General features: G+C 47.4%; 1 protein-coding gene across 1 annotated transcript; it reads left to right on the forward strand.

Annotated features, from left to right (window-relative positions):
• Nucleotides 1-246: 246 nt before the first annotated feature.
• Nucleotides 247-9,562, forward strand: NIPAL3 (NIPA like domain containing 3). Its single transcript, XM_041460871.1, has 12 exons — nucleotides 247-339; nucleotides 1,054-1,419; nucleotides 3,003-3,071; nucleotides 3,159-3,330; nucleotides 3,420-3,479; nucleotides 4,003-4,148; nucleotides 4,757-4,853; nucleotides 5,902-6,037; nucleotides 6,626-6,714; nucleotides 7,400-7,463; nucleotides 8,340-8,434; nucleotides 8,875-9,562. The coding sequence occupies exons 2-12, from the start codon at nucleotides 1,321-1,323 to the stop codon at nucleotides 9,072-9,074; spliced, it is 1,227 nt and encodes a 408-aa protein (XP_041316805.1). The 5' UTR covers nucleotides 247-339; nucleotides 1,054-1,320; the 3' UTR covers nucleotides 9,075-9,562.
• Nucleotides 9,563-13,176: the final 3,614 nt, after the last annotated feature.

Raw genomic sequence — 13,176 nt, forward strand, 5'->3', positions numbered from 1 at the left:
CCACCGGGGCAAAGCGGGAGAAGGCGCGAGGCTGCGGCTGTCCCTGCAGCTTTGGGCCGGGGAGCGCCCCGGAGCACCGGGCGGGGCCCGCGGGACCGCCTCATCCCGCCCCAACCGAGCGGCGGAACGCGGCTTCTTCCGCCCGGCCCCTCAGAGCCCTGCGCCCATAGGCTGGACCAGACCCCACCTCCGCACGACAGCCAATCCTCGCCCGCATATTGGGGCCTGGTCTTTGATTGACAGCTCTGGAGACCAATCGGATGCGCCGGGCAGGAAGCGGCCGCGGCGCTCGACCGGGAGCCGGAGGCCGGGGCTGGGCCGGGGGCAGCGGCGGGGCCGGTGAGTGCCGGGGCCGCCCCGAGGGGCAGGCGCGGGGCCGGCGCACCGGAGGGTCCCGGCCCGGGGGTGTGCGGGCGCTCTGCGCTGCCCGGGCAGGGTCGCTGGCGGTGGGAGCGGGATTTGCTGCCCCGTCCCCTCACACTGGGGCGGCTTTGCCCTGCCACGGCTGGGGGTGCCCAGGGGAGGCTCGGGCCGGTGCCGCTGCCGCGGGCGGTGACACGGGCGGTGGCCGGGGACGGTCGCACCCCGGCGGACCCGCTCGCTCCGGGCGGGGGGATGCTGCCGCTCCCCGGGGAGCTGGGCTCGGAGGAAGGCGGGCTGCGGGCAGGGCTGCCCGGGCTGGCTCTGCCCTTGCACCGGGGCATGGGCTGACTCACGGAGCGCTGCTCCCCAACAAACTGGAGCTTCGGGGAGGAGGGACGTGAAAAGCAGAGCTTGAGGACTTGAGAGCCTTTGTGATGCTGTCAAATGCCAGCGGAGTGTGTCACCCCTGGGGCCCAGCCAGTTCACAAGAGCTTGGGAAGCTCTTGAGAGACAGCTTGAAGTCTCTGTGAGTTTCTGTCCAAGGCTTTCTAAGACATTTAAAATCTGCTTTTCTTTTTTATGTGCAGCAGTGAGTTTGATTCCAGGGGCGTTTCTGTGGCTTATCCTTCATTGCAGGTTTTTGAATTTGATCTAATTCTTTGGGTTTTATTTATTTTTTTTTCCCCTTAGATTCATCTTGAAGGAACATAACCCTGCTCCTTCAGTGAGTGGCTGGAAGCTGTGCTCATCTACCCCCCTTCGTGCCTGTGGTGGCCACCCTGAGCCAGGGCAGGGGAAGGGAGGCAGGACTGGTTTGTGCTTCCCTGAACTTGCCCAAGGGACCAGGATGGATGGCAGCGAGCGGTACCAAAAGTTGGTTCCAGCAGGGTCCAAGACTCTTCTTTAAAGAGAACTTCCAGCATCAAGAAAGCTGAAAAGTAAAGAAAAAACCCCAAAATGGAAGGAGGAAACAGCCCCAGTGTGCAGCTCCAGCAGCTCCCGTTGGCCACAGCAGCAGTTTCTGTGCAGCCACACACAGACTCCTTCTCCTACAAGGTCAGCTTGCCACCCCAGCAGGGAGGTTTCCATCCTCAGGAGGCCCTGATTCCTGGAATGAGCTGCTAATTGTGCTGCTTTGGGGTTATTTTCTGCAAAAAGGGCTCTGTCTTTAAATTCAGCCTTTCCTGGCTTGTCATATCCTGTGCTTAAGAGAGAGAGAGAAATTCAGTGTCTGCAGAGCAGAGGAGCTGCAGGAAGGTGTGGCAGGGGAAGGTGTGCAGGTGTTTGGGTGCAGTGATTCCCACATTTCAGCCATGCAGCAGTGACAGAGCAGAGGTTCTGCTCTGCTCTGTGCCCTCAGCTGTTTGAATTGCAGGGCTGAGCCCACAGCAGAGGCTGCAGCTGCCTGGGACGTGGGGCTGGAATTCCTCCTTGTTCTCCAGCTTTGAGCAGATAAATTCCCTCTGAAGCCCTGATTCTGAAGGTGCTCAGAGAATCTCAGCAAAAAGGGTTTTTATTTTCCTTTGAGAGCACAGTCCTGGGCCCTTGTGGAAGTTGACCCAAGTGCTGTTGCCTGAGGCTGTCACAGCCCAGAGAACTCTGCACTGTGGTCACACAGTGACATCCTCCTGCCACCTTCTCTGTCTGGGAACCTCTCTCAGGTGGTTTTGAGTGAAGCTCTTTGGGTCAATCTTATTTTTGTGCATTCTATTAAAGAGGTTTTTGTTCTGCTGCTATGAATGTGAAATCTGGAAGTTCTTCTGTGTATGAGAAAATCAAGATTAGTCCATTTATTCCTGTTCACATTGAATGTGAGCTGGGTTATCCCAAATCAATCCAAGGACTGGGCTGAAGGAGCAGTGCTAATGACATTTAATGAGGTTTAGGCAGTTTTGGGAGCACACAAATGTTTGGTGGCCTCAGGCTCTTCTCTTCAGTCCTCCTCTGCATCTCCTGTGTGACTCAGCCTGCTTTACATCCTTTCTTCATTTCAAATTCCATCTTCAGAGCATGAGAATTGTTGCTGAGCTGCAGATGCCAATGCACAAGAGGCTGGGAGCTGTCAGCAGTCTCCTGTGACTTTGGGAATAACTGGTTTATACAAAAAGCAGATTAAAATCTGTGATAACTGGGCTGCCTCATCACATGGGCTGAATCAGTGACTGAACCAGCAGCTGTCACAAGTGGAGAAGAGCAAAATAGTTGAGAAGCAGAGGTTCCTGATCCTTCTCTGTAGAATTCCAAGGCAATAAAATCCTCATAAAAGAGTTTTTCAGAGGCAGGAATGAGTGATGGTGTGGGCCTTTTTAGCCTTATCTTGCTCCTCTCTGAGAAACTGCAAACTAATTGAAGTCTCTTGGAGAAAGTGGCTGTTGAGGCTTATCTTCCACCTGAGTTCACAGGTCTGGAGCACAGGCACAGCACTTATCTGAGCTGTCCCACATCAGCAGGAAGGGAGGAAGATAACAGGTTTTATTGACAGCTGGGTGTTGGACCAGATGACCTTTAAAAGTCCCTTCCATCCCAGGCTGTTCCATGATTCAGGAATGGTTTAAAATCCTGCTCTCCTCCAGAGAGAGCAAACCCCTCTGGGATCCTTGGCTGAATTTAATAATTGTGTGTTCCCTTTGTTTTTGCAGGAGAACTTGATTGGGGCACTTCTGGCTATTTTTGGGCACCTTGTCAGCAGCATTGCCCTCAACCTCCAGGTGAGTGCCCTGAAGCAAACACTCATCCTGCATTGAAATAAACAAACAAACGTGACAAAGCTGCTTCATTTCTGTTTTCTTGCCTAGAAATACAGCCACATCAGGCTGGCAGGCTCCAAAGACCCCCGGGCCTACTTCAGGACCAAGACCTGGTGGAGTGGATTCTTGCTGCTGCTGCTGGGGGAGCTGGGAGTGTTCTCCTCCTATGCCTTTGCTCCTCTCTCTCTGATTGTGCCCCTCAGTGCAGTGTCTGTTGTGGGTAAGGAGGAAAGAGCCTGAGTGTGTTCCTGTGGGAGGTTCCTGACTCCAGAATTCACTGTTTCTCTCTCATTTTCTTTTCTTTCGTAGCTAGTGCAATCATAGGAATTATATTTATTAAAGAAAAATGGAAGCCCAAGGAATTTTTGAGTAAGTTCCACAGCTTCTTTTCAGTTTTCCTCTGTGTTTACAGTTCATCACACACAGCATGGGCCCTCAGGAATTATAATTACAGGGCTGGCAAGGTCTCATTAGCACATCTTGGATGAAATGTGTCATCTCTTCCACTGTTTATTACAAATGGATCTTTCTCCTGGCTTGTGCCAGATCCCCTGAACCTCACAGCATTTAGAAACAGGCTGAAGCTGCAGCACAGGCACAAGGGAATGAATTCCATGAACATGGAGGCGTGGGAAAGTGGGAAAGGGCTGTGGGCAGTGCCAGGCAGGATCACAGATCTTGCAGTTTTATTTATTTAGCAGATGCCACCTGGTACCAACTTGGTCTCAGCTCCCACTCCCTCACTGCCCCTGGTGGCTGCAGGATTTTGGAGGTGGGGCAGGAAGGGGGCCCAGAGGAACATCCAGTGATGATGCTGTGGGATTAATTCATTAATTGCATGCATCCCACTCCCTCATTAACCCTTCCTCTCCTGTTCCTGTGCCTGCCCAAGGGCGGTACCTGCTGTCCTTCGTGGGCTGTGGCCTGGCAGTTGTTGGCACTTACCTGCTGGTGACATTTGGACCCAACAGCCACGAGAAGATGACAGCAGAAAACATCACCAGGCACTTAGTGAGCTGGCCATTCCTGCTCTACATGGTGAGGGGCCGTGGAGGGGGGGTTTTCTGCTGGGGGCAGTTTCATTTCCAGCATTGTTTCTCCTGGTTGCTACCAGTGTTCCCTGTGTTCACTCATGAACCTGGGACAGCTTTTCCAGGTGTCAGACACATGCACAGCTCCTTTTGTTTCTCTGAATTCTGTAGGATTAAATGTCTTTGACTGAAAGTTTACTGGTGCCTGAATCTGGGCTTTTTCCACACTGACTTTCTCTGGGCCCACAAATCTCTTATTGAAAATCCCATGAAATTTGTGTTTTAGTGAAGATAATCTTGGCATTGCCCCAGGGATCACTTGTGGAAGCTCAGTGCAGGAAGCAGACTGAGATCTCTCCTGTGAATATTCAGTCAGGACTATTTGATCAGCTGCTTCACCACAAATCCAGCACCAGAAGTGCCCTGTGTTTCCTGTTCTGCCAGAAGCTGCTCCTCTAACTGGAATCTGAGATGATGCTGAATTGCCTATAATTGTGTGGGATCCCCATTTCCCTTTGATTTGTCCTATTCTAATGTTTGATTGGCTCAGAATCTCATTTACTGCCAGCCCCATGTGCTCTGCATCTCTAATGTTCTCATTTCTCTCTTTTGGAGCTTGTGGAGATCATTGTTTTCTGTCTGCTCCTGTATTTTTACAAGGAGAGAAATGCAAACTACATTGTCATTATTCTCCTGCTGGTGGCTTTGCTGGGTAAGTTGATATGGACTTTGTAAGATCTTTAAACAGTAAATTGAGGCATGTAGGGGATTAAATTGATTTAATTAATGCCATGAAATGCGCTAATTTCCTCCAGAAATGTTCCTGAAGCTGATGTTTAGGATCTTTGCAAAGGACCTTTGAACAATTAAGGCTTATTTCCCATCAGACAAATAATCTGCCAAGCACAGAAAGTGCAGGTTATTTATTAGTGTTCTTCATTTTAATCTGGGCACACAAAGGGTGGCATTCAGTGTGCAAGGAGGGCTGAGCCAGTGGGTGAAAGAGAGGATTTGACCTACAAAAATTGTCTTAGCTCTGTTAAGATTTGCTGTGTGGTTGAAGAAATGAGGAATCCTCTGCCACCCCAGCTTGTCCCTGTGGAACTGAGTCCCTGGTGATTCTGGTATCCCACAGTGGGATCCTGCAGTGACTTTGGATTTACACATTTAATACTTTTTTTTTTTTTTTAATGCAAACTGTAATCAATTAAACTTTTAAAAGAATGACTAATAGCAAGTCTGCCATGCTGAAATCTGTGTCCAGTCCTCAATTTTTACTGTTTATGCACCTTCAGTTCCTGCAATGTCTTTTATTTTACTCTTTTTTGGTTTTTTGAGCTGTTTGGGGCTGGATTTCAGTGGTGCCTCAGAGGCTCCATGAATTACAAAGCAACTTCCCTAATTGTGAATGGCCCAACTTTCAAGAAAGGAAAGTTCTTCCTGATTATTGTTTTGGACACTTCTTTGACTTTATTAACCAAACCAAATGGAAAATCGTTTCCTCCCATCCTGTAATTGCAGAACACTCTTCAAACACTGACAACAGCAGTAAATCTCCCAGTTCTGTAGATAGAAAAAGGATCAGTGATTTGTGGGAGGTTGCTTGGTGGGTTTGTGGGGATCAGAACGGGCAGAGCTGGTGGCACACGGGCAGTTTGCACGCCTTGTCTGGCCTGGCAGGAGGAGGGGCAGGTTTTTGGGGGTGCTGGGGTGGTTTGCAGCCTCCTGCAGCTGCCCCAGCTGAGTGTGGTGCCCCCCAGGTTCCATGACGGTGGTGACAGTGAAGGCTGTGGCTGGCATGATCCTGGTGTCCATCCAGGGCACCCTGCAGCTGGACTCCCCCATCTTCTACATCATGTTGGTGTGCATGATTGCCACAGCCATCTACCAGGCCACGTAAGGACTCCTCTCTTTCTCTGCAGTTCTGTGGGGTGGGGGTCAGGAGCTCTTTGGTACCATGCCAAAAATTCCCATTAAAATGTAGGAGAATTATCCTTTCTTTGCTGTGATCTGTCCCAGGAGCCTGGAGGGGTCATTCCTTCTCCACAGAGTGACACTGCCAGTGGTTTAATGCCACCATTCAAGGATTTGCCAAACAGTTTTAGGACTGAAATGGTGGCAAATCAAATGCAGTATATGTGCTGCCAGAAATCCAAGTGCAGGATCAGTGTTGTTGATAATGTGTCTATTTTTAGGGGGCTTTTTCCCCTTTGTACTTGCAGTAACATAAAAAGCTGGTAGCAGCAGGGATAAAAGGCTTCTCAAACTATGAGGAACACTGGCCCTGAGGTTGGGGCAGTAATTTCAGTGCAGCCACAAACCTCCCTCTTCTGTCCTTTTTATTCATTCCAAGGCTTGCTGCTGCTGCTGCTGTTCAGTGAGAAAAAGAATGAATTTCCTTAAATTTATGCATCGCTTTTGAAAGGTGTTTCCAAAAAAAGGATCCTTCCCAATCAGCCCCTGTTGCCTGTGATTGTGTTGCAGGTTTTTAGCTCAAGCCTCCCAGCTCTATGACTCAGCTCAGATCTCCAGCATTGGCTACATCCTATCCACCACAGCAGCAATCTCAGCAGGTAACTGCACAAACCTCCCTAAAAAAAGGGCAAAAGATTTTGGGAAATAATCCTCCTGAAGAAGGTGAATACTCAGCAATATGGTGACTCTTATTTTTTTGTCATCTCTCATCTGTACTGGCTTTGTTTAGTTTATTTTTTTCTTTTTTAAAAATGTGAATTATCCCAGTAGACTGTGTTAAAATTTTCTGTTCAGTGCTGTCATTTTGTTAAAAGTGCAGGGGAATTTGTTTGAGATTGTTCCTCTTAGATCTGCAGGTAAAATGTTCCCTTGTTATTTATTTTTGACTTTATTTTCTTTACATTAAAAATGTAAAGAGCAGGAGGCAGAACATGTGTCCTGCTGCCACCCAGGACACCAAAGGCACTTCTGGAAGTTGGAGCTGTTTGTTGTTGTTTGGGGTCAAGAGTTTGCATCTTTTTGTAGTTAAATCCAATTTGTTTCATCATTCCAAAATAGTCCCTCTTGTTTTTGCTGCACAGATTCATTTATATCTCTGCTAGTGACACCAGCAGAACTATTTTGGTAGTGAAACTCAAAAAGATTTGTCAATAATTTGTGTTAAAATAGAAATCAGGACATCTATTTTCAGATCATTAAATAAACAAAGGTGCTGGATATAAAAATAGGAATCCTGGCTGAAGGTGGAATTGGGAAGATGTAATGAATGATTTCCTTTTCCAGGAGCAACTTTTTACCTGGACTTCATGGGTGAAGATGTTCTCCACATTTGTATGTTTGCACTGGGGTGAGTGTTCCAGGTTTCTTTGACAGAAAACTGTTGTTTCACGTGGCTCAAATTTTAAAAATACAAATCTGTTTTAAAAATGCCTCTCTGTCAGAGCAGAGAGTGGCCCTTAGAGCTCAGTGTTGTGTTTGGAAAAAATCGTGTAACCCTTGGTAATGCACAATTACACAACAATTAATCACTAAATCCTGGGGATCAGCTGGGGTGCTGAGCATATGGCTTGGTTTTCAAGCTGCCTGCTCATGAATCTGGAAGAATTGTAAAATAACCCAAAGAGACTCTCTCTGGGAACCTTATTTCAGACTTTGCACCTTCCCTGAACTGTGTCTGACTTCTGGAGTTTTTAGAGCATGGAGAAGGCACAATGCAGATCTGATCAGTAAAACATTTCCTGTGTAACTGAGTGTTTTGGTGTAATTAGCTCTCCATAATCAGGGGACATTCTCAAATGGCTTTTAGATAAGTACAGAAAAAAATCCCCAAACAATTGGGAGATCATTGTTCTGAGCTGCACCTTGCTCTGTGACAGTCCAGGTCCGTGGTTGTTGGTGTGTTTACAGGGAGCCTTGGAAAGGTCAGGCTGCTAAATCCTGGAATTCCATCAAAGTAAAACCAAACGTTGCTATGCTTCCTGTCCCCTGCAGTTAGTCAAGGTTAATTAATTCATTAACATGAAAACTTTCCCATGTGTTTGATAAAGTTGTGCTGGTTGCTGGGGGTGTTCCAGTGCTGCCCAAGGGGGCTCAGCTTGGACAGTGCTCTGGAATTCTGGATTTGCAGTGCCTGGACTGCAGCTCTGGATTCTGTAGGGAGCAACAGGGGATATTCTGTGCTCTCCCTTGCCAGGCATCTCAGTGATCCTTTCTCCTCCCTCAGGTGTCTCATAGCATTCCTGGGAGTCTTCCTGATCACCAGGAACAGGAAGAAGCCTGTCCCCTTCGAGCCCTACATCTCAATGGATGCCATGCCAGGTACCAAGTGCAGGGCTTCATCCCCCTGTTCAAGAGCTGGGCTGCACAGGGAGGGCTCAGGCTGTGCCTCTGCTCAGGGCTGGGGGGATCAGGCAGTTGTTATCTGGGAATATGAACTGCTTTGAGCACGAGCTTGGCATTGGGCTGGGTCCAGCAGGAAGAACTGAGTTTTGGGGATGGCTCAGAAATGAGGCAGAGGAGCAGAAATTTCCTTTGGGAAGCACAGCTAAGCTCTGTGGTGAGCTGTAAGATCTGCAGCACTTGATGGATAACTGAGAGCTTATTTCTCCATCAGCTGCTCCAATGCTGAGCACAAACCCATCCTGCCTTTGATTTAACACCCGAGCAGCTGACGAGCCTCGGGGACTGCTCATTTCCTGGCTGAACAGAGAGCAGCAAAAAAGCACTTTTGTCCCTAATCTGTGCCTCTGCTCCTGCAGGCATGCAGAACATGCACGACAAAGGGATTGCAGTGCAGCCTGACCTCAAAGCCTCTTTCTCCTACGGCGCCCTGGAGAACAACGACAGCATGCCAGAAATCTACACTCCAGCCACGCTGCCCATCGTGCAGGAGCAGCACGGATCCAAGGCAGGCTCTGCCCCTCCCTACAGGGTGCTGGAGCACAGCAAGAAGGAGTGAGCGACCTTCAAGGACTGATGGGAGTCGTCAGGAGTTTGACCTTTATTTATTTACCTGTTCAAATAGAAGCAAGTGTAAAGCCGACCTTGAGAAGAGTTTTAAGCTCGTCTCGAGCTGAACTTTCCAGGCTGATTATTAAAATAAACAACTTTTTCTAGTTGGGAAGTTGAAAGCACTTGGTGGGAAGCAAATCCCAGTCCTGCATGGAATTCTGCTGGCTGGGAGTGTGGAATGATGGACTGGTGAGTGCAGCACTGTGGAACTGATGAGAGAGGAGATGCTGTGGAAGTGACTGTGCAGTTTTCAGCCCTGCTGGGGGTGGTTTTATCTCCAGACAAGTTTTCAGGAGCTGCTCACAGAGAGAGGAGGACAGGATTTAATCTTTCATTTACAGGGACTGTGACAGATTTCCAGGAAGGCTCTAAATCCTGGTGTGACCATGGAGCTCCCCTGACATGGCAATAAATGGAATTGTTTTGAAGCACCAACACTGGAACTCGCTGTGTCTTTAGAGCAGCAGAACTGGTGAGAGTGAACACTTTATCCCTTCAAACCACCAATTTTGGGCACTTCTGTTCTGGTGTTGAACATAAGCACTGAGGATGGGGTTGTTTTTAGAGCACCACTGGATTATATGGCTTAGAACAAAGATTATTTGCCAGTTTTCTGATTTCATAGCAGGAGCTTCAAGTTGGATTAAATGGTGCAGAGGGAACACTATAAAGAATGAGGACATGGAGAAATGAGAATGATGTGACTGTGTCTGGTGGGGAATTTATGGAATTTTGGACAAAATCTGAATTCTTTATCATGTTTATTTATTTTCTTTCTGATTGAGGCAGGATTTCAAACTTTAGTAGTCCCAACTACTTAAAGGTGTTAAGTTCCTTAGTTCAAAAGCTCAGTTTAGGTGATGTAAGCTGGGGTCCTCCCCCTTTTTCTTTCTTTTAAAAAAAGGAAAAACAATACTTGTCTACTATTGTGGATGACCTAAGGAGAGAAGTTGCACAGCCCAGCACTCACTGAGGCCTGTGAGGATAATGGAGCTTTGTGTACTTTGATATTTATCTTTCCAGCTTCCAGGAGATGGCCAGGAGCTGATACTGAGGGAGAATGGACACAGGGGGGGAGCATGGGGAACTGTCATGTGAGGAGGAGAAAGTACAACATTCACTGGTTATCCTGGCACTTTGATGGCACTGGCTGCTCTAAAATTGGGGGGTTTTTTTCTGGAAAAATGAATTTTAAGTTCACTCAGTGTGGTTTGGGCTGCCTGCATAGTAGTCTCCATGACCCTGGAATTTTATTTGAAAGGAATAGCTCTCATGTTCTGTGTATTTTTAAGTGATTCCCCCAGTACCAGGGAGTTTGGGATTATTTTAGGTTTGGAATAGTGTCTTTCTGCATTTATTTATTTTTATTTTTATTTGTTAAATTGACTCATGGCCAGTTTCTCTTCCCACTACCAGAAATTCCCAACAACTCCCCTGACCTGTACATGATTATTCTAGGTTCTTGTTGTTGTAAATGACAACAGAACGGTTCCTTTGCATTTGTTTGCTTTGCCAGCTCTGCAGACTGATTCAATCTGGGCATGCTTTGGATTGCTTTGGCATTTTTGTGCAGCTTAGAAAAATAACCTTCTCCCTGCACAGGGGAGGTGCCCTGGGGCTGTACCCAGGTTTCTTCACCAGCTGGGCACAATTCAGATCTTATCAGTGGCATCCCCTGCACTGGAACTTAGGAAACCTCAAGAAATAACAGCTTTCCTTTCACCCTCAATACTTTATTTGTGATTAGGCAAGATAAGGATGTTAATGGGCTCCTGCTGCCAGAGCATTCATCTTGCTGGGGTGCAGTGACACTGATTTACTGCCTTTGCATGTGGCCATCGATTGTTGGTGAATTTATGGGCAGCTTTTGTTCATTAACGATGCAGAATGAAGCACTGCAGGGAGGCTGAATGGGAAGGGCACAGGAATGCTGCCTTTCCTTATCTCTTCCCATTTCATCAACCTGTTCTGACCTATTGGTTCTTCAGTCACAGAACACAGAGTCTGAAAACAAGCTGTGCTACACCACACACTTGTTCCATGGCAATATTCTCTGTGGTTAATTAGGTGGCACAAAATAATTCATCACAAGGGCCTAAATGGCTGCTGACATCCAAGTCAGGAGGGTCCTGTGTGTGCCAGTGCACTGGTCCCAGTTCTCAGCAGGGTTTAAACCCAGCAGGTGACTGAGCACAGACCTGGCAGCCGTGAGTCCTGCTTTGGGTTTTGCTCCTCAGCACAGGCCCTGAGAGATGGCCACAGAGCCAGGGGACAGAGTGCTCTGGGCTTGCCTTGCAGGCTGCTCTCTGGCCTGTTCAGGGGTGGTTTTGTGTAAACTCCCCAGTTCTCCTGAGCCCAGGTCCTGCCCTTGCTCCCTGCACAGAGCCCTCAGGTGTCAGCCCTTCTCTGAGTGAAACTGCCACCAGCTGAGCTTTTGTGTTATTGTGTGGGTTTGGCCCTTTATTGCAAAGATTCTAAAGGCAAGTCTTGCTCCAAAACTTTACATAACCATGTTTTATTTACACAGTCTCTGTGTGCTCAAATAATTCTACTTAATAATGACAGTTCCCTTTACCTGCAGCCACAGGGAAATCTTCCTTTGTTTGCTTCTTGAAACTTCCCTGCCAAAGGCCTCCACTGGAGGTGGTGTCTGTTTCTACAGCACATAAATCACAATATTTTTGATCATTGTGCCACAGCAGTGGAGCCTGGGGTGCTCCTGGCCATGGGCCTCAGCTCCCTGACTGATGTAGGGGTAGGACTGAGGGACTGCACTCACTCCTGTTTGCTGCTGCTGTTCAACACTGGAATCCTAAAATGGGATTTGTTTTGTTTGGTTGTTTTTTGGTTTTTTTTTAATTTTATGCACCTTCCTCTTTCTTGCTTTTTCTCCCAATCTTCCAAAAAATGTTATTTTTGCTCTTTAGCATAAGAAAAGGCATGAGCAAGGCCCAGAAAAACCAAGTATCTTGTTTAAACTTGACTGAAGGACTTCTGTGCTCTTTCTGGCTCTTTCAGGAGTGAATTAAACTCCTCACCTCCCTTCTAGTCCAGAGAAGCTGAAACAGGAAGGGTTTTGCACCCTCACATTGAGCTTTTCACAGAATATTTGTTAGTCTGAGGTGACAGTGGCCATGCCTGGCATTGCAGCAAATATTTACTGCTGAGCAGCTCAGGAAGGTTTAAAGGAGAGGAGCCCTGTGCCACATTCCAGGGTGAAAAATTATTTAAGTGTTGTACAGCACACTCTGATCTGTGAATATCAACACTGCAGGGCTGATGCAGGACCCTGCACGTGGCACAGCACCCTCAGATTCCAATGGAAGGGATTTCAAATGGATTCCAAATGGAAGGGATTTCTCAGCACCAGGAGCTGCTCCAGCACTTGGCTGAAGGAGCAGCTCCTTGGCTTCATCCCTGCCTTCCTTACCCAGTGGGATCTGACATCTCTGGCCTCCACCCTGTGTGGCTTCTCGATGCACCAGAGCACTTAAAACATCCTCAGTGTGTATTTTCTGTGTAACTTAACTCTGTGGAGCACAGCTGAACGTATAAAATGATCTGCCTACAACGTTCTCCTGTTCACCTTAAAATGTGTAAATAAATCAAGCTTTACACTCTTGCACTATAAAGGACAACTGCTTCATTTTTCACAGGCAATGTTGCATGTCTGTTTAATTCTATTTGTCTTTCAGGTGAGACAAATGAAACCAAACTTTGAATAAAAGATTGTGGTAAAACCTGTGGAATTCTGGCTTGCTCCATGCTCCTGACAGAGCTTCAATTGACCAAAAATGTCTTGGGAGAAGTTGACAGAATTTAGGTGACTAAAATGTGTATTCAAAGAACTCTCTGTCTGTTTTTAACAGGATAATTATAAATGAAATGCAGATTGTTACAGCATTACTAATGCTCCCAGTTTCACAGGAGTCTCCACATAGCTGGGTCAGCTGCAATTTACTTTTAAAACTTCCTTTTACGGGGCTTTGAAAAAAATATTTTGCATTTAATATTCTGAAGAGCTTGAAATTGTGATCCAAATAAAGGGG

This window comes from Pyrgilauda ruficollis, unplaced genomic scaffold, assembly GCF_017590135.1.
Source record: "Pyrgilauda ruficollis isolate IOZ18807 unplaced genomic scaffold, ASM1759013v1 scaffold149, whole genome shotgun sequence".
NCBI classification, from domain to species: domain Eukaryota; kingdom Metazoa; phylum Chordata; class Aves; order Passeriformes; family Passeridae; genus Pyrgilauda; species Pyrgilauda ruficollis.